Below are 21,589 nucleotides of genomic sequence, written 5' to 3' on the forward strand. Positions count from 1 at the left end.
ACAATTGAGAATATTTCCTCGTACGAGTAACTTGGCATCATCATCATCAGCGCGGTTGGCTACGTACGGCGCGAAAGAAGTTCAACACGCATACATCAGGCCCGATTCCCATCTGAACGTCAAACTTTATTTCGAAATAATTTGAGTACAACATTCAGAATTAAGATATATAAACAAATCCCGTGTCTCAGCGTCTACACGGAAACATTGGATAGCTACTACCTGTATGCCGAACGTATAGACTCTGCTGAAATCAAACAACACGTAAAACCACGTTGAATTATCTGCATTGTATACCTTTAATAGCACCCTATACGCTTTATCTTACAGATGAACTGTTCCAATGATCATCGCCACGATCTCAATAACTCGGCAGGCATGGAATTGTTTGTTGACGTTGGGTTTGCCAGTGGTGTATCATCACGGGAAATAAAACAACTGAAACACGTTCGTGAATAACACTCTGGCCTTAAAAAAAAACATCAAAGGCGACGTTTCATGCAATGGCCCTTCTTCATAACACACTGTCCCTCTTCCATTTCTTCATATGCAACTAAACTGAAACATTTTAAATCAAATATTTCGCCAGGTAAGGCCCACTGAGCTATGTAGATCTTTTTCAGAAGCGACCTGGCCACAAATGAAGCTCAACGAAGTGACGTATCATGTGGATGTTGATAGCTGCCTGATACTCTAAACGCACGTGGTTTTTAAATGTGGAGGGAAAAAACGGACGACCCGGAGAAAAATCCACGCGACCACGGGGGAGAGAGAGACGCGCAAACTCCTCGCTGTCAACCCCTTATCAGTGTCCTACCTTATTAAAGGCCAATTCAGACCTTATTGGTTACCCCGTACCCTTATAAATCTCAACGTTCATCCTACAAAGTCCCATCGCAACGGAGAAACACAAACGAATAGACAAACATCTTTTTGCCCGTATTGAAACGGCTGTGCGCCGTATGGACCTGACGATAAGAAGGGCCATTACCCGAAACGTCGCCTAGTATATCCAATGTTTTCATGATCGTTGCAGCTCGCGGTGATGACCCACGCTGATTGGCCCCAGGCTCCGCTCGTGGGCGGCGCTTCGCGCATAAAAACTCGCGATGACCACGCCGCTGTTGACACGGACCGGCGGACGAGAGAGAGCGAATTCGCTTGGGCCGTGGCTTTGTAACTCGCTCTCGCCCGACACCCTGCCTGGCTCGGGCCCATCGTTCACTCCGTTTAACTTTTAAAATCCAACCCGGACTGGCCCCCTGGAGCCGAGCGAGCGAGCGAGTACATCGCGGCGTCCATCTCTCGTCGTGAGCCGCTTAAAAGGGGGTCAACGTTGTCGGTTCGCGAAGATCGAACCCTCGACGTCGTCTTGTCGCTGTGTTCCGAGCTCTGGTGGGAGTCACAGTAGTGGGGGGACGGAGTTGGGGGGGGGGGGCTTTGTCGGTTACTTAACGGGGGAAGGGGGTCAGCTACTGATCCGACGCCACCATGAAGCTCGTTCGGTTCCTGATGAAGAACGCGGGGCTTGTCCACCTGCCCCGGCAACTGGAACACTACTCCAAGTTTTCTCCTTCGCCGCTCTCAATCAAGCAGTTCATCGACTTCGGTAAGGCAGACGTCACCGCGCCGAGGCGCTCGACTCGTTTGCGGCTGAGTCGACCTAGTGGGGGGGGGGGGGAGGCCCCACGTGTGGTTCAGATAATCGTCGCTGGTGTTGGCCGTGAGCGGGAATCGAACTCGCGTTGACCACCACGCTACCGTTCCCCGTGCACCGTAGCTGCCTTCATCATAATAACTCTTGCCCCGTCTGTCCCATGCAGGATATAAAAGTGGGCTGGGGGTGGGGCAGGAGTCTCCGTGCAGCGAAAGTGGCAGTGCTGTGTGGAATGGCAGCCGATGGTGATTGCCGCTGGTGTTAATGGTTCTGGCTGCCGCTACTTGGGTAGCGTTGGTGTTTGATGACAGAGAGTGACGAACGTCGCGTGTTTATCCTGGTGGTTGGTGTTGGTGGGCACCGCGGTGGATAGGAGATGTTAACTACCTCGCCTGATATGCAGAGGGAGGTCGTGGGTTCGATCCCGACCCTGGTGCCTGCTGTATATTTGGAGTTTGCGTGTCTCTCTCTCTCCCCGTGGTCGCGTGGATTTTTCTCCGGGTCCTCCAGGGTTTTCTCTCCACATTTAGCAACGCGTTCGGAGAGCATGCGGCTGTTATACACCTCCACTTGATAAGCCACTTCGTCGAGTTGTCATCTGTTGCCAGGTCGTTTCTGAAACAGAGCTACTACGTAGCTCAAGTGGGCCTTACCTGTTAAAAATAACAAAAATAGTTGAGTTTAAATAGTTTAGTTTGGTGGGGGAGCAGCACCGTGGTTAACAACTCGGATGGATGCTGATGGTATCGCCGGTGGCTGCTGATGGTATCGCCGGTGGCTGCTGAAATCCGTTTGGGATTTTGCTGTAGCTGCAGGCAATCGACGTTGTTGTTGCTGCTGCTGCTGCTGATACTGAAAGTGGTGTTGATCGTCAGACGCAACGTATCGACAAAAAACACCGTGACCCTGGGACGTATTTCACAAAGTAACATTTGTTCTGTACACAGTGCATTTGCCTTTTTTAAAGCCCGCGGCGTTATTGACGAATGTGTTGAGGTGTCTGTTGTTGTTACTCGTACGCGTGCAAGTAGCATTGCGAACGCAGCAGTGTCACCAGATCATTTGTCGAATCGGACATCATGGGTGGGGGGGCTTTCTACTCACGCGAACAGACTCGAGAGCGTCGACTCCATCCATCCACTTCGTGAAAAGTTCGTGGCGACATTACGTGTCGAATCAAAGATTTCTGCCCCGAGACGCGGACCCAGCGTGCGCATGGCAGTGGGCTCAGTGTTGGCTGATGGCGATATTGTGATCTTACTGTTTGTTACTGCTGCTGACGGTGGCGGTGTTCTTGGTAAGACGTCATTGTGGATTTCGCATTCGTTGTGGTCGTCGTGGTGGTGGCGGCGGTGGTAATATGCTTTTTGGTCTTTAGTGTGTCGTCCTTTCCCCCGCACCTCCGATTAGCACGGTTGGCTGAGTACGGTGCAAAAGAAGTTCAACGTACAGCACGCACATAGGTGTGTTGCTATGCAAGTAAGAACCCGCTGAGACATTCAGTCGTTTTGCAAGTGCGAGATGGATGAATCAGGTCACGGGCAGTGCAGAATTAGCTGGTGAGACGACTCGACGGAAAGACATTCAAATAAAGCATTGCTGGATGACGACCGCTTCACGCCACGTGGATCATAGGGTTTGTTCGGCCATACTTCACCACGCCGGCCAGTGAAAGTTGCTGGAGGAGTGCAGCGGGAATGGCCCAGGACCAGTTTATAAATCACACGCCACTAAATGTTTGCCGTGGCCGGTAATCGAACTTGGAGTCGCAGGTGCGCTCACCACCGTGCCTGCCACCACTGCATCAGCTGAGAACTTATCAAAACGAAATGGCGAGCACATTTCAAACAATGCTGGCGGAACACAGAGAAGTGAAAGTGGTCATAATCTGCAGGAGGAATCCGATGAGCTATGAAGCTCTTTTCCACAGATGTCCGATATCGGCGGGTCAGCAGGTTTCAACAGCAAACAGTTCAAAGCACGATAGCGCAGAATAGAGAAAATGGCTAGCAAGTCACAAAAAAATAATAATTATATAAGTCCCATTCATCAAGATTGGGCAAGGCAGCAAAAACAACCACCAAACAGCCCCAGACCACACCGAGATAACGCGCGGTAGTCCCTCAATAACATGGCACATTAAAACTATCCATACACAGGTGATGATCAAAGTTGCACATCGCATTTTCAACGCAGGCGATGCAGATGACGCCAATTAAAACGCACTCGGTGCAACGACAGCCGCCAAAGTGCCATGCACATGGAACCAGTCACGAGCAAAGGTGTGAAACGCATGGCGCAGGGCCTTGGTGTGAGGGTTGGGAATGTCGCAAGGTGATGATGCCATCACGGACAGCTGTTGTCGACAAGAGCGACATCGTGATGGAATAATTTGCCACTTCCCCCTTACCTCCGCGTTACCAATCCCCTTTATTTAATTTGTCACAATTGTAGTTAATAATGTGTGAAGCAAAAATTATGTAAGCGTTTTTAAATATATCTTGCCTCTAGTGACTGGAGGTGCGGGGTCACTGTAATTGTCAGCTTGCGATTAGATGCGCATACCATGAGCGTAAGAGTCGATGTTAATACGCGAGTGGACGTGCCGTTACACCCCCTGCATCGGTGTGGTACGTGTGCGATGCGAATGTGTAGTCGTTTTAGACGTTCGTTATTCACACGGGAGCGCCACGGTGGCGAGATGCTAACTCCCTCGCCTGGTATGCAAGGGTTTGTAGGTTCGATCCTGACCCTGACGCCTGTTGTGTATTTGGAGTTTGCATGTTCTCTCCCCGTGGTCGAGTGGATTTTTCTCCGCTTCCTCTGCTTTTTCCCTCCACATTTACAATCAACGTGCGTTTATAGTATTTGAGTGCTATACATTTCCACGTGATGAGCCACTTCTTTGAGCTATTAAACGTGGCCAGGTCGCTTCTGAAAATTAGCTATATAGCTCAGTGGGTCTTACCTGGTCAAGTCAAAATTGTTTATAGTTCAGTTTTAGCATGCATGGGGCATGTGTAAGTGCGGTGGTTTAACACTTTCACAAACAAGTGAGAACACAGAGGAACCAATCAAGCCGTGTTGACTAAACGGATTACACATATTTCACGGTCAATACAGCACATTAAATATGCATTGTTTCAAGTGGCAAGACGGTACTGAAACGTAAAAATCTTTGCCCCGGTTTGCACTTTCCCGACGGTCAGAGTGCAGAAATGTTGTAATGGTATTCTGTGTAACCGTTTACATCGGCCTGTGTAGTGGATTAGTGTGAGTTTGTGCATTGTGTGTGCAAGTACCATGGCTGCCTTGCTATGTTGCGGTTGGGTGCGAATCCTATTACTTCATTAGCATCTACAATAAATATGCAGTTGTTGTTTAGGATTTTTGTTTCATTTTGCCACTATAGCACATTGGCCAAACACGGGCATGAATGTTTTCGTGACATTTCAAGTGCATGGCGTAAGTGCCCTTGACCAGTCATCTTTGTGGATGGAGTAATAAAATGCCCTTTTGTGTTATCGTAAGCTTGTCGCGGATGGTCTGTTTACACGTAACACTCATACAGGATTATTTTTTTATGAATAGCCATGTTATCACGCGCTCATTGGCAGTTTGCTTGTATTTAATTAGAAAGTAATTCATCACTAATAAATTCAAGATGGCTCGCTCGCGTTCAATTATATAATCACTTTGCAAATAACAGCGCGACCCGGTTTGGTGTTTTTTTGTCTCCCGCGTTCCCAGGATCGCGGAATGCGTGCGAGCGAACCTCGTACGTGTTCCTGCGGCAGGAGCTGCCCGTCCGGCTCGCCAACATCATGAAGGAGATCAACCTCCTTCCTGACAACCTCCTGAGCACACCCTCTGTGCAACTCGTGCAGAGCTGGTGAGCGCTCGCTCGTGCGCGCGTGTGTGTCTTTTTGCGGGGAGCGACGGTGCAGCGGTTAGCGCTACGCCGCGCTACGAACCTGGCGACTCAGGTTCGATTCCCCCCGCTCGCGGTCAACAACGGTGACGATTATCTGAACTGATACTGGGCCTCCCCTAGGTCGACTCAGCCTCAAATGAGTACCTGATGCGGTGTGTTAACATGGCAAGCGCTTAATTTCTGCTGGGTCTGTCTGCTGCTGTGTCGGCAAACACCCCACATTGTGGTGTTACTCTCGCTATGGCTGTGGCTCCTGGTTACTTGCCACCTACTCCAGTCTACCGGCCACGTGGAAAATAATCGGTGAGACAAGAATCTTTATTTAGACCAGAGGAATCCAATGAACTATGAAGCTCTTTTGCACAGATGTCCAGTAGGGGCAGGTCAGTAAGTTACAAGACATTCGGTCCTGCCTACAACCGCAATAATTCACATGCCAAGTCAAAGTGATTTTCTGCTCATATCCTGTTTACCAGCCCGAGCCAGTGGTGTAAATTCTGCATTCCTATGACGGGAGCGAGTCTATCCATTGGACAATCACTGATGAATAAAAATAATGGGTTTTATTCTTTCTGGCAATAAAACAGGTATTAAGATGTTCAAACACCAAAATATATACCTTTTTGCAAGGCATCAAGTCTGATATTAACCGCACAAACTTCAGGTAAAACATGCTTTGATAATGTATGCATTGTCATTGGCCTACACCAGAGACAGCCTTCCTTTATGGACTTGTCAAATCGGTGTTAAACCAGAGAACGCCAAAAGGTGAATAGCACAAAGACAATGCAAGTATCAGCACATTTATAGCTTGGGTCGAGCAGTTATATCTACGGGACCTTTTTGCCAGTATCAAAAATGTGTCAAGGACAATGCATATATTATCAGAGCAGTGTTTTTTGGCACGTTTTGCCGTAAGTTTGTGTGGTTAATGCAGACTTAATGCCTTGCAAAAGGTATCTATTTTGGTGTTTGAAAATCGTAACATCTGTTTCATTGCCAGAAAGGGTGAAACCTATTATTATTTTTCATAATTTTCGATACTGCCAAAAAGGACCGATGGACAATCACCATTAACTTTCCCCAAAAGTGGTATCTATTTTATTGACCCTGAAGGGATGATGGACTGAGTCAACCTACCAAACATGATTTGAACTTGCAACCTTCCAATTGTGAGCCACTCACTGCACCACTGAGCCACTTGGCCTAGCAGTGCCACGGTGGCGAGATGTTAACTGCCACTCCTGGTATACAGGAGTTCGTGGATTTTTATCCCGACCCTGATGCCTGTATATTTAGAGTTTGCAAGTTCTCTCCCCTCGGGGTCACGTGGATTTTTCTCTGGGTCCTCCGGGTTTTTCCCCCCACATTTAGAATCAATGTGCTTTTAGAATATTCGGCTGCTATAAATGTCCACATAATCCAGTCCGTTGAGCTCTCAATTGTGGCCAGATCGCTTCTGAAAGAGCTATAAAAATATCAGTTGGTAAAATATATATTTTTTAGTTTACCTGGCCAGATTATCACTGAGGCCCTTGGCCAGATTGCCACTGAGCTATGAGTGTGGGGACATAAGGGGTTGGGGTGGTTAGCCATGTGCTATGTGCTGCCTACATAAATGTACATGTACAGCCCTTTAATCAATCCACTGCTGGATGAGGGCCTCCCCATGCCTGGTGGGGTGTCGGGGGTTACTCCACTATACTTCAACACTATGGGCAGGTTCCCAACTGGCTGTCTACTGCTGCAAAGTAAGGACATATTTCAATTCTTGGAGAGCAGTAGGATTGTCATCCACCATCATCTGCACACAGGTGTTGCATGGCACATGAGGATGGGGGAGCGAGGTGGGGGGGGTCTAGCATCCCACATTGCCACCTTTGTTTCCCCAATGCTAATGTTTACACACCACACGCAGGTAAATCATTGAAGCTTCAGTCGACTCAAGAGAGAGAGCCTTTTGGCCCGGTTCAGATACTTGCTGCTGATGTTGTTGTCCTTAGCCAAGAATTGAAACTCAGGCCATGAGGTATTTGTGGTGCAGTGCGTTAACCACTGTCCATCACCGCAAAGACGAAGATCCCCACTTATAGCTTTACTAGACTGTTGGGGGCACAGCACCCGAGTGGGTGGGTGGGCCAGCACCACGCCCGGCTGCCTGTCTCCCCAGTTGCTATGTTTACGTATCACACCACACACGGAAATACAGACACGCATCAGCCAATCTGACAGCTGGCATGTGAAGGGTGTTACGACAATTGGAGATGTATTTTCCAAGCATCGTTGAAAGGCGAGGCTATTTTTAACAGTGCGGTCAGTTCAGGGCCGATACATCATGAGCGCGAGTTGAGAAATTACCTCCTGCCCAACATCCATTTGTGGTTGTGCTGCTGCTCTTGTGTGATCTACCTGTGAAATGGGCATGCAATATTTCACCCATATGAATTGTCATGTTTTACGGCTTGCGATTCAGCAAACAATAAATCCTAGCTAGCCGTGGAACAAAGGCACTCATTGCAATCGAGCGCTTTCAGATGCGCTTCTGTGGCCACCTGGAATGCTCTTCCTTCTGATATTAGGAAGCCACTGGAGCTACACACTTTAATATCTAGATCGAAAACTCATTCCTAACGAACTTATTTTAATGTTTAGTTTGTTGCCCTTCCGCGCACTTTCGATTAGCATGTTTGGCTACGTACGGTGCGAAAGCAGTTCAACATATGTACACTCTCTGTTGTCTCGTTTTATCCATCTCGTTTGTAGAGTCTTGTTCACGTCATTTGAGATGCACGCAACACATTGCTCCTGTAAGAATTGCTGTTTTTCTATTCGTATGTCCGATGTGATGGGTTCACTTGTCTCTCTGGCCATTGGAGGCCGCTGCATACAACACAATGTTCAAATTGAAGCGTGACCATTCATTGAATCGCGAATGGGGGCGAATTGTTAGGCCCATAATCTTTTTAAACTCAACGAGCTTGCAGAGATGACCTCACTTGACATGCACTTTATGCCCGGACATGTCCAAGTATCCTCCCACGTTTTCTCACGAATTTTTTTTCTAAATCCCACCGCCAGATAAATGAGATGATCTAATGAAATAAACCTCTCCCTTTGAAGGACTAGTTTTCAAGTATAGAGTTCAGCTGATGTGGAAATAGTGAAGCACAGCTTCAATCCCTCCGTGCTGATAAGGTTTGGGTGCCTTTGACCAGTTTCTTTATCTGCAGTTTCATCCCCTTATTCGAATAAACGTGGATTAATTCTAGATTTGAAGTTTTCGTGACTGCAAGGATCCATACTCTTTGGTTCTTTCGATAAAGTCACGTAGATGAAAAATAAAAAGAATAATGAAAATAAAATGAAAATAAAAAACGTGGATTACCTTTAATTATTTTCAGTGTACAGCTCTTTGTCGATCCAATGCTGGATAGAGAAGGGCCACCCCATTCTATGTCGACCATGGGAATTGTGTGACCATACTTCACCGCGCTGGTCTGTCCAGATTGGCGAGATCAGGCCCAGGACCGGTTCAGATACCATTCACCACTGATGTTTTTATTTAATCACAGCTATGTTACTCCTATACTCATTGGTTTTTTTTGTTCCGGTAAAGTCACGTATGTGGATATAAAATAAATTTTAAATAAACAAAATAAAATTAGATGAAAATAAATCACGACGTTTCGAATGCAACACAAGCGCTCATCATCAGGTGGAAATGGGGTAAAACACATAGCAAGGGAACACACAGAAGGACACCACGCACATAGCACACAGAGAACTAGAAACTGCACGGAGGCAAATACATCAAGAAGATGGGAGACGCGAACTCGGCAAACCTTAGAAACATTATGTGACACAAACCAGTCGGCCAACAACACAGTTAAGACACTAACCTGGTTGACCACGTATTTCAAAAGACTGCTAAATCTTGTGTTCTCATCCTCTGGGCTGAACATACCAACGTAAGCAGAGGACGTGGACTCGTGAACAGACACGAGGTACAAGAGATACATACACAGAGAAGACACAACAGGGAGGGATGTTTTGGGCAGCACAGAATGACAATCGGAGCAACGCCACACCAAGAGACATCCACACATGCAGAGGCACATGCAGAAAGATGCCTAGAGGAATAAGGTACAGGGACTTATATAGGATGTAAAGGTGGGGGAGGGGAAAGGGGCAGAGAGGGAAACAAAAACGCGGGAAACAGAGACAGACCACGGCAAACAAAAAACGAAGCAAAATTCCAACAAGTAGAGATACATGCTCCTCTTATGAAGAACGGCCATTACCCGAAACGTCGCCCATTGTCTACTTTTTACTCCTTTTAAAGGCCGTGCTATGGACGGGCTGTGTGGCGCTGTTTTAACGGTGCTATTTTTGTTTTTGAAGGCTGTCGGTAAGGTCAGCCACCTCGGGGTCAGGAAACGCGAAGCGTTTTTTTTTTATAACTGAAAAATGCAACTCGGGCACTTTTTTGTTTGCGCGCGAAGATAACCTCAATCGATTCCACCACCACGCACGCACGCTCATTTAAACCCTCAGCTTACAAAACAACAACTACTACTACTACAGCTGCATCCCCTCTGTATTGTAATTTCAGCATCTTAACCTGATGCTTTATATGAGCAGTGTACGGGACTCTGTGTTTTAGTGGCAATGTCGAGAGGGCCCACGCCAGCTGCTGGCTAAATGCACTCCTTTGGTGACCATGACCTTTGTCCCAGTTAGCCGAGACGAGTGGGGGATGGGTGGGGGAAGCTGGGCACGTGACCCCCCTCAACCCACACACCGCCCGCCCCCCCTTTTTTGCAGGGCTGTGCATTTTTGTGAGGATGTTGCCAGACCCGAGGTTTAAACCTCTGGGTTAGATCCCGAGGTTTAAATCTCATGGATCAGAGTTTCGGATCGTATGCGAGGTTTAAACCGTTGGGTCAGATGCGAGGTTTAACTTCTGGTTCAGATGCGAGGTTAAAGCCTCCGGGTCAGACGCAAGGTTTAAATCTCTGAATTATATGCGAGGTTTAAACTCTGGTTCAGATGCAAGGTTTAAGCCTCTGGGTCAGACGCAAGATTTGACCTCTGGACCTAGAAGGGAAATACATAAGTATTCAGTACTGAAGTGGACTTTGGGAAAGTTTAGTTCTGTTTCTCAGGTTTTATGGGAATAACAACCTTCCCAGTCTCCAACATGAGCTTTGAAGCTTGGTTAACGAGGAAAGAAAATACATTAAAGTTGCTGTCAAGTAAAGTTTCAACCAGTACTGCCTCATTTTCACCAGTCCAGTATCCTGTTCACACTCAAAACTGTTTGTGTGTATGTACTTTGAACTTCTTTAGCGCCGTATGTAGCCAACTGCACGGGAGAAGGATAACGAACTAAACACAAAAAGCAGTTCTGAAGAAATTAGCATTCAACCGATATTTAAAAGTTTATAGCTCCAGTGGCTTTCTTATATCAGAAGGAAGAGCGTTCCAGACGGCCACAGAAGCGCATCTGAAAGGGCACAATGTGATGACCGCCTTTGTTCGCGAGTTGGCCAGAAGCCGCTGTTGCGAGGATGATGACCGGAGTTTCCATGATGCTTTATGTTTGGCCATGTTGCTGCTGCTCCATTGGCAATGGTGCACAACCACAGGGAACAAAAAGACTCAACACTTTCGTCATTAATACTGCCCTTGAATGTTAATAATTGGCGACGTTTTGGGTAATGAACCTTCTTCATAGTGCATAAATGTAGCCACTAGGTCATTCTTAGTACCGCCTGCTTCACCTTCCCAACCGATGCCATAGCTGGAGGAACCACAGCTGCTAGGGCCAGGGGGAGTTGTGGTCGTTTTGTGAAATATACGTTGCGTTCGTTTGACCATACTTCACCATGCTGGTCAGTGCAGATGGGTAGGTGAACGCCTCACCTCTCACTGAGTACCTGACTGGTATGGGCGTCCAGATGTCCAGTTAAGCTACTCGGGTCTAAAATGCATCTCCGATCAGCACGTTTGGCTACGTATGGTGCAAATGAAGTTCAAAATATATACTCTCGAGCCTCAACTAAGCAATTGTTTTTTTATTTTTTACAAGATAAAGCTCATTGAGTGTTTTTTCAGAAGCGACCTGGCTACAAATGATAGCCGAATGAAGTGACATCACGTGGAAATGTATAGCAGTCAAATACTCTAAACACATGTTTCTAAATGTGGAGGGAAAAACGGGAGGACCCGGATAAAAATCCACGCAACCACGGGGAGAAAATGCAAACTCCAACTATACAGCAGTCGTCAGGGTCAGGATCGAACCCACGACCTCGTGTGTACAAGGCGAGGTAGTTAACATCCCGCCACTGCGGCATACTCTCATGCCACCGCGTCAAGAACGTGCCTCTCCAGTCAACATGGGACGCTGTGGGCCAACGTTAGTCCAACGCTTCCAACCACGTGCAAATGTTGGCCCAATGTTGGCGCATGTTTGCTGGGTCGTTGAAGAAGACCGCGTTTATATACGGGGCATTACTGAAATAATAATAATGAGACGAAAAACAAACGCTCAACATTGCACATTTGTGGTGTGCGCAAACACAAACTGCTTACTCCCATCACGCAATAATGTGTGCTTCTCGCCGCTGCAGCACTGTATTATGTAATGTTCACTTGACAACACAAAGATCCGTTTTGAGCTTGCTCGTCAGGGGGGGGAAATCGGTGTCACGATCGCTTGAGAAGTGTTGACTTGAGAAGTGTTTGACGTGGCGAGCTGAGTGTGTTTCGGCGTGCGTGAGCAACAACAACAGCAGCAGCAGCAACCTCAGCTGCTGCGTGTCCATCGCCTTGGCCGTGTAAGAACTGAGAGCGACAAACAGCAAGAGTCTTCTTGGTCGTGCGAACGGTTGAGCTTGTTGGATTTTTTGCTCCGGTCGCCCCCGCCCGCTGCCCGCGACATTTAGAAAGATGCGTTGAGATTAATTTGGCTGCTTTACATTTCGGCGTGATAAGCCACTTCGTTGAACTATCAGTTGTTGCCAGGTCGCTTCTGAAAAAAATAACTAATAACTCAGTGGGCCTTTCCAGGTCAAATAATAATTGTGTGGTTTTGTTTATTTAATTATTTTGGTGATTTTTCTTACCTTTCACTCCTATCATTTTTGTTGTGTTTTGTTGTTGTTGGAACTTTCTCACCCGCCCCAACTGGACATCTGTGAATAAGAGCTTCATAGCTCATCGGATTCCTGCAGGTTAAATACACATTTTGATTCTGACATACATTCCTATTCGCACTGCTGGAAATAAATAAACTACATCGTGCAAATCATGCACTTGCTCTCAGCACTTATCATGGGCCATGATGAATCCACTGCTGGTTAAAAGTCTGCACAACTCTGTCGCCACCTCTCAAAGGTGCTGTGATGAACTTGTTATAAATTGTGGGTAAAGCAAACGTAAATCAATGTTACATTCTAAAATTCCTGTGACGCAAGTCGGCTCGTTGCAGATAAGTTTTAGGCTGATCGTAGGACAGTTAAATAACACAATCAGCGTTGCGGAGAATATAAATAGCGAAATGAATACGCAGAAAATGTGTGTCCTTTGCAAATTCGTCTCTCCAAATAAAAGCAATTAAATGAAACAAATATTACACAACCCAACAACCTTTTGGGAGTGCATCATATCAGCAGCATTAATTCAAGACAAGCAAAACTCTGGGCCGGTTTCGACACGGTGTCTCCACAGCAAATTAAGGGCTTGCTTGAATCAATGTTAGTGAACTGCTGATTGATGCAGGCAAGGACCCAATTACAGTTAAGTTAGACGTGACACATTCAACTCGGGAGCCTGCAGGGAGCATAGCACGAGCGAACCCAGTGTTTGTTGTTTTTCCTTGTTTGTTGATCCCGACCCTGACGCCTGTTGTATATTTGGAGCTTGCACGTTCTTCCCGTGGTCGCGTGGATTTTTTTTCTCCGAGTCCTCTGGGTTTTCCCTCCATATTTATAATCAACGTTGCGTCTATAGTATTTGGCTGCTATATATTTCAACGTAATGAGCCACTTCGTTGAGCTATAATTTGTGGCCAGGTCGCTTCTGAAAAAGAGCCTAATCGCTCAGTTGGGCCTTACCTGGTAAAATAAAAAAAAGTCTAGTTTAGTTTTTAGCACTGTTGGTCACGTACGGTGCGAATTTTTTTTTCTTCTTCCAACATACAGCGAATGGCATGAAAAACAACCATGACCACCGACCACCGCTTGCCCATGGGGCTCCGTGAACGTGCGTGCCTCGGAACACATTACCCCGAGGTTGACCCGTGTTGGTGTGGAAAACGTCGAGCCCCCGGCATTCGCGCCTTCCCATTCGTCGGTGGGATGTGACGGCGCGTATCGCTATTGGTCGGCATCGGGACCCCGGGGCGCAGCCTTGTTTGCCCTCTTCTCGGCAGGCGGGGGAGGAGTGGGTGGCGGTGGGACGCAAATGGCAAGAGGCGTGTACACGGGGCAGGGCTGGTCTCAGGACTTGTCAAGCATGGGTGGAGGAGAAAGCGAGGTGGTGTATGGAGGCGGCGGGGGGGGGATGAGCAACAGATTAGCACGGTTGGCTACGTCCGGTGCGGTATACCGGCATCCCACGTTACGTTTGTGTTCATCACAAGTCAGGCGACACTGGAGAACCTGGGCCGGAGTTTGAAGCAGTCCCTAATTAGAGCCACATGTCATCGTTGTACGTGTGTGTGTGTGTTTCATCTCCCAGTCATCTCAGTTATAACTCATAACACCTGGGTCTGTCCCGTGACCTTCCTGCCGGCAGCGAGCCATCCACGCTTCACGTGGCCTCAAAGTGCACCGAGCCTGGCACAGAGCGCGGTGGTGACATCACCATCACTTACTTCCTGTCGGTTATTGTTTGTTGTTGTTGTTGTTTTTATCGCAAGTGCTTGCGAACACAAACTTGCCCAAGAATACTATCCAAGCAGTATTGCAAATCTTTATTTGTGTATTCCATTTCTAGTGAAATTATTTTAAACAAAAAAAACCCCACAGTTTTCACATCGGTGTCTGTTCCGTTGTCCATGTTCCCATTATTCATTTCCAGTTCTCATCCTGTCTCGTGCGCAACGTACAGCATATGAGCACCGCGGACATATACATGCCATGTCGTGACCGCTTGTAAACGTGGACTTGGTGGTGTCGCCAACATCACAACTTCCAGTGTTGGGAGGGTTCGGCTCGAGCTGTCTCGTTTGGGGAAAGGGTTGGTGGTGGGTGGGGATGGTTGTGGGGTCACGTGATGTTTTTCTGGACATTCGCAAGTGTGCGTGACGTGCTGCTGCTGCTGCTGCCTCCGCTGCTGCTACCCACACAATCCGCCCGTCCAGTTGTCTTCGATTACGTGCGAGTTCAACTGTAAACACTGCCCCCCTCCCTCCCTCCCCCCCGACAATGTGAACTCAACAAAACACCGCGTCCCCCTTTCCTTATTTAGAGCTTGCGTTCTTTAATTATTTCTCAGAGTAAGAGCCCTGTATTTTTTTGCCCGTTTCAATACGGGGGAAACAAATGATTGTCTATTTGTTTGTGTGTTCTCCGTCGGGATGGGACTTTTGTAGCATGAACGTTGAGATTTGTAAGGGCACGGGGTGATCGATAAGGTCTGAATTGGTATGTAACAAGGGAGGGCACTGATACGGGGTTGACAGGTATGGAGGTACAGAAATTACAACGAAACATGTATAACATTTGAAAATAACATCTCGTCCCCGGTGGTGCAAGATTTATCGATACATATCGATTCTTACGCATCTGATACGTGCATTGAATTGTGTGTATGAGAATCTACGTATATCGATTGTGCATATTGTACATGCAGTGAAACTGAGTACTGTACACTGATCTGCACTCCGAACACCCATAAATCATATAATTTGCGGGGGTGGAAATCCTAAATTCCACAAGTTTCCGCAATTTATTTTGAGCGTTTAGCCGAGCAGTTAAATGGTCGTAAAAATACTACGAACAAAAACGTCGTAAAATCCGTGAATTTCTGTAGATTTTTCCCAACAATTTTTTTAGGCGTTAAAACCGCACACATAAATCTGGATAATATGATGACTTTGCATCCCACTTTCGAGTTACTTCTCTGACACACGCAAAAGTGTATTCCTGTTATCCACAATTCTGCGGATAATAGGAAGGTCTGCGGATCGATTCTTAAAAATATTGCTGAGATATTAATGTAAGCAGCAACATGCAATTATAATAATACAACTTTATCAGGCATTCATAGTGATGTGTCAGAATAACGTTAAGCAAGTTTCATACGGACATGTACAAATAATGTCAATATCATGCATTTGTCTTTCCCACCAGGTATGTGCAGAGCTTCATGGACATTTTGAAATATGAAGGCAAAGATCCGGAGAGTGATGTCCTTTCAGGGTAAGAAATGCACGCGCGCAGTGTACACGTTTGCTGTACTCAAGCATTACGCTTTACCAAAGTATATTTTTTATTCAGTGATCAGTTACTGTTTACAGTGACATTTATCCATTAATAACACGCTTGGTTGTGGAGCGAGCGGTGGCAAAGCAGTTAGCACACACCACTATGAACGGTGGCTAGGGGATGTTAACTACCTCGATTGGTATACAGGAGGTCTTAGGTTCGATCCAGACCCTGACACCTGCTGTATATTTGTAGTTTGCGTGTTCTCCCAATTGTTGCGTACATCTTTCTTCGGGTCCTCCAGTTCTTACCTCCACATTTAGAAACTTGCGTTTAAAGTTTTTGGCTGTTATACATTTCCAAGTGATAAGCCATTTCGTTCGGCTATTATATGTGGCCAGGTCGCTTCTGAAAAATAGCTATATAGCTCAATGTGCCTTACCTGTTAAACATAATGATAGTTTCGTTTATAGTTAAGTTTAGAACACTTGGGGTGACCCGCGTTCAATTCACGGCCACGGCTAACATCAGTGGCGAGTGATATCCGAACCGGTCATTGTGCGATCTCCCCTCCCACCCTCAACTTGACAAACCCATGTTGTTGCATCAGAGGGACGGTGAGAGTAATTGTGTTCCACTTTGGGAGGCCTTTATCTTGCAGTCGATCGATCATGGCTGACTTTGCCTTTTCGGTTTTGCACACAAAGTGCTTGCCACAAATGAACTACAATACCTTGCTGACCTCGTCACGGAACATAAATGGTCATGCAAACTCCGGTGATCCTCGCCGCAGCGGCTTTTAGCTAACCACCCAACAAAGGGGGTCACTGCATCGCGCGCTTTCACCTGGGTACGCTCTTCCTTACAATGTTAGGAAGCCACTGGAGCCGTGCGCTTTCAAATCGAGATTGAAAACTGATTTCTTCAGAACAGATTTTTTGTGTTTAGTTTGTTGTCCTTACTCCACACCTCCGATTGGCGCGTTTGGCTACGTACGGTGCGAAAGATGTTCACCATACATACGGTACGTACATTGTTGCTGTGGTGGATTTAGATTCATGGAGACGCTGGTGAACATCCGGAACCGGCACAACGACGTTGTGCCCACGGTCGCGCAGGGTGTGATCGAGTACAAAGAGACATACGGAGTGGACCCGGTGACCAGCCAGAACGTGCAGTACTTCCTCGACCGCTTCTACATGAGCCGAATATCCATCCGCATGATCATCAACCAGCACAGTAGGTGTCCTCGGTGACTCGGAGGGAGGCGGTGGGAGTGGGGCGGGGGGGGGGTGGTTGTTCATCGTGGCCGTGTCAGAGTCGCTGAGCCGGGGCACCTACGTGGTACCCAAGTGCAAACCCGCATTTAAGCTGCCCGTGCTTGCATTGTGTTGTTGTATTGTATCGTGTTGACCAATGAATACAATTGCCAAAGAGTGCCAATGTGCTCTCAACCTGCGGAGGAAAATACACCGATGAATGGACGCGTTACAGATGAGCCGGCGTGGGAAGCACCGAGCCGGCGCTGTGATTTCAACTTCCCGCGATTTAACCGGGTTCCCAGGTGTAGCGCGGTGACAGCTGCAGCTCGGCCACCATCGGCTTCACGAACCGCGTTTAGATTTTAATTGTCTCCTCACTTCCCTGTGATCGCTGTTACATTGCAATTATGGCTTTATTTTGGTGATTTCGAAAAGTTTTTTTGTGGTTTGGCCATGTTTTTGTTTGTTGTAGTAGATTGATGGCCTTAATCTTAGTTGTCTTGTGGTTGTTGTTGTTGTTTGACTTGCATCCCACTGGAATTTTTGCACACAGCGTTGGTGTACGGTGCTATTTCAGGAATATTTTGATGTTTTTTTTCCTGGATTTTCTGTTTGCACAGTCACATAGTCACTTTAAGATGTTTTCTTGTTCACGTTTTTGTTTTTTGTTTGTTGCGGTTGCACCCGATTCAAGAGCCGAATGGCTCACAGGGCTATACCAAATAAATGGAACTATGGAACTATACTGTCGCCCGGTATTATAGTCAACGTTGCTCGCATTTTTGGCACACCTTAGCCGATCGTCCCCCGGCTTGGGCGGCCCAAGATTGAGTTTATTTGCCGAGAACCAACCGAGGACGTAGCTCCACGCTTTATGGATTCCAAGCGTCACGGCGTCATTATGCGGCAAGAGAGGGGAGTTGTGCTGACAGCAATGGAAACTTTGCCACGTAAATAAAAAAAACAAAAGTCTCCTCGTCGTAGAAAAGGAACAAACAAGTTCAAAGTTCAATGTTTATAGACAGGCGCGTGGCATTCAGCCGTGGTTAAATTTGGAGCATTTCGCCGATACGATCGCCACGGAGGCGTCTGCTTTTGCCGTGACCACCTGCCGCAATTTAAAGGGACCAATGCCCTAATGGCACCGGCGGTCGCCGCCGCGGAGAGGCAATCCAAACAACCTGACTAAACGCCCGTGCCTGGAAACGGAGCGGCTGGTCTCGCTAAGTGGCGCACGCGCGGACGTTTGAACGCGCGCGCACCCATGAGCGCCTCGTCACTCCGCCTTATCGGTTCCGCGCCATTTAGCCAGAGCCCCTCGCCCCAGAGTCGGTCGTGCTCACCGACCGCGGCAGCGCTGTTCCCACTGTGTCACGTGCGCGGACCGGCCGCACCCCCTGATCCCCAGATACCGACCTTGCGGCTGCGACGCGGTTTCTCGCCCAGGCGCCGCAATCGCCGTCGGCGTCATCAGCGTCGTCGCCCTTGCGATCGTTGGTAGATTATGAGCAGCCACGTGGTCAGCGGTTACAGACGCGTGGACGCGGTGTTGATGACGGAATTCACGCGAATGGAGCGGCGGTGGCAGGGGGAGGAATGAGACGTGACTCATCACACTCAAAGTTCTCGCCACTAATGAACCGCAATACCTTGCTAATCTCGTCAAGGCGCGTAAACCATCATCACGCAAACTCCGGTCATCCACGTAGCAGCGGCTTTTTGCCTGACCATCGAACGAAGACAGTCAACCGCTTTGCACGCTTTCAGACGTGGCTTCTGCAGCCGCCTGGAATGCCCTTCGCTCCGATATTAGGAAACGACTGGGAGCTACGCACTTTTAAATCTAGATTGAAAACTCATTTCTTTATAACTGCTTTTTTGTGTTTAATTTGTCGCCCTACCCCCACAGCTCCAACTAGTATGGTTGGCTATGTACGGTGCGAAAGAAGTTCAACATACATACCAACTCACATACAGACATTGGCGCGCGTTCTGCTGTCGAGCTCTCTCCGCTGTCCCTCATCCTCCCACTTTGCCTGTTGTTCGCCCGCTGCAGCGCTGCTCTTCAACGGGAGCTTGAACCCTGCCCACCCCAAGCACATTGGCAGCATCGACCCCAACTGCAACGCCGTTGAGGTCGTCAAAGGTGGGCCTGCAGCACCAGCAATTTCCACGGGGGCATTATAGGCGCCAAGAGTGCGAGGATGCGGGTGCTGACAGTGCTGACAGGGAGTGGCGTAGCTGTTGAGTTTGCAGGCGGGGCAATTGCATCGCGGGATATACGAAGAGTGGGGTATAAATTTGACGGGCGGTGGAATTTGGCGGGCGGTGGAGGTTGGGTAGGGGGGGTTCTCATTACGTTCCTGGAACGCCTGCGCCGGGGCCTGTGCCGACCGTGCACCGACGGCGCCCTCGCTACAACCGCGAGGCCGCCGACCGGTGCGCTCGCTCGCTTCCTCGCCTCGGAGCGAGGATCGTGCGGGAGTACGCGGAGCCAACTTCTCAGCCGCAACACGCAAACGCCTGCCGCTTTGCAATGGCCCGCGAGTTGTATTAGTAATATGCTCGTCACGACAGGCATCTCGGCCTGGCCCGACAGCGGATTATATTCTGGACCTGGCAACACAGTTTCTAATTTTAACGAGCTCCGTCACTCCTGTCACTGCACAGTCCTCTTACAGCGGATAGAAGGAAACTTGAGAAGTGCGTGTGTGTTCACGTGCGGTTGCCCGCCAGAGGGATTGATGCGATTCAAACGGCACGGTAATTTACAGTTGGTGATAAAATCACACAAAAATTAAACCGTGTTCACAATCAGAAGAAATATTCTAGCACTGTCATGAATGTAATTATCTTTTTTGCCAGATGCCTTTGAAAATGCCAAGATGCTGTGTTACCAGTACTACCTGGGCTGCCCCGAACTGGAAGTGTCGCAGTTCAATAGTACGTAAGCAAACAGCACGGCCTCACGGGCACGTGACAGCTGCACTGCCACACGCGCGAACACAAAGATCTCCCCTGTAGCCTTAACACACCGTTGGGAGAAGTGCCGTTAGCAAGTAGCACCTACATATGAAGGCCTGGCATGGCACACGTGGAGAGTTGAGTGGCCAGCGCCACTCTCGGCTGCCTTTGTCTCCCCAGGGGAATATACACCACACCAAGTGCTTATTTAAGGCATGAGTTGGGAATCGGATTAGTGTCACCGGGTTAGCAGTGCAGTGCGCCAATCGCTACATTAGCGTTTCTCATGTGCGTGCATGGAGGTGCGTGTGTACACACACACATGCACAACATTCCATGTTGACTGGGTTGTATGAGGGTACGATCCGGACAGGGTACAGTCTGGATATATTGACAGTGTTTTGCAATAACAAGGCAAGTAGCACTGCATTGATTCCATAGATTAAAACTGATTCTCGTGCTCATCGTGCGTGAATGGAATGCTGCGTGCGACATCGGATTATTTGAAACGAAACTGTTTTACAGCTACTGCATTAGCTATTTTTGAGAAGCAATTTGGCCACATTAGATAGCTCAACGAAGTGGCTTACATTGTGGAAATGTATAGCAGCCAAATGCTGTAAACGCGTGTGTCTAAATGTGGAGGGAAAAACCGGAGGACTCGGAGAAAAATCCACGCGACCACGGGGAGAGAGACACGCAAACTCCAAATATACAGCAGGCGTCAGAGTCGGGATCGAGCACACGGCCACCTTGGCGACTTCTGAAAATTACATGCTAACTATAAGCTCACGTCGCACTAGTCAACAAGAAATGAGAAAGAAATGCAAACGAGGTGGGTGAAAAAAAATTAGACGGCGAACTTTGGCTTATCGATGCTCAATTGACACTGCCGTGGGGGAGGCCTGCATCCAGCAGTGGATTGGCACTTGGCTGTGAATTATTATTATTATTTACAATTAGTATTATTTAGGAGAAAGTTAAGACCACCAGCCTCGTTTTCAAGCCTGAAACCTGGGTTTAAATACGTTGAGCGAAACAGCAACAGCAAAAAAAAAAGTTTCACCGTTGACTCAAACACACCGTTCGATTCACGTCAAGCAATGCACGTTTAGGTTGCATAATACAATTCTCAAACTTTACACAGGAGTAGAATGTGCTTAACTGCGTTACGACAGTCGGTTCTCCCCTGATTGCCAATGCGGGGAAAACATTTTTGAAGTTTGTGGAGGTTGTAGTGGTGGCAAAACAACAGTTTTGGTGCCAACTATGGAAACAAACAGCCCCTCACTTGGACCCTTTGTGTGTGCATGTTCCCTGGGTCCATCACAACCAA

The 21,589-nt window shown here is 47.9% G+C and overlaps 1 protein-coding gene across 1 annotated transcript in view; it reads left to right on the forward strand.

Annotated features, from left to right (window-relative positions):
* The first annotated feature begins 1,110 nt into the window (after positions 1 to 1,110).
* Positions 1,111 to 21,589, forward strand: part of LOC116948356 (pyruvate dehydrogenase (acetyl-transferring) kinase isozyme 2, mitochondrial-like) — a 32,589-nt gene continuing 12,110 nt past the window's right edge. The window contains exons 1-6 of the mRNA XM_032964962.2: positions 1,111 to 1,609; positions 5,408 to 5,549; positions 15,953 to 16,021; positions 17,082 to 17,266; positions 19,346 to 19,435; positions 20,155 to 20,232. Of these exons, the coding sequence (XP_032820853.1) occupies positions 1,492 to 1,609; positions 5,408 to 5,549; positions 15,953 to 16,021; positions 17,082 to 17,266; positions 19,346 to 19,435; positions 20,155 to 20,232 (682 nt within the window). The 5' untranslated portion in view covers positions 1,111 to 1,491. The remainder of the gene's footprint in view (positions 1,610 to 5,407; positions 5,550 to 15,952; positions 16,022 to 17,081; positions 17,267 to 19,345; positions 19,436 to 20,154; positions 20,233 to 21,589) is intronic.

The sequence above is a fragment of the Petromyzon marinus genome, chromosome 2 (assembly GCF_048934315.1).
Source record: "Petromyzon marinus isolate PM22_M1 ecotype Great Lakes invasive population chromosome 2, UKy_Petmar_22M1.pri1.0, whole genome shotgun sequence".
Taxonomy (NCBI): Eukaryota; Metazoa; Chordata; class Hyperoartia; order Petromyzontiformes; family Petromyzontidae; genus Petromyzon; species Petromyzon marinus.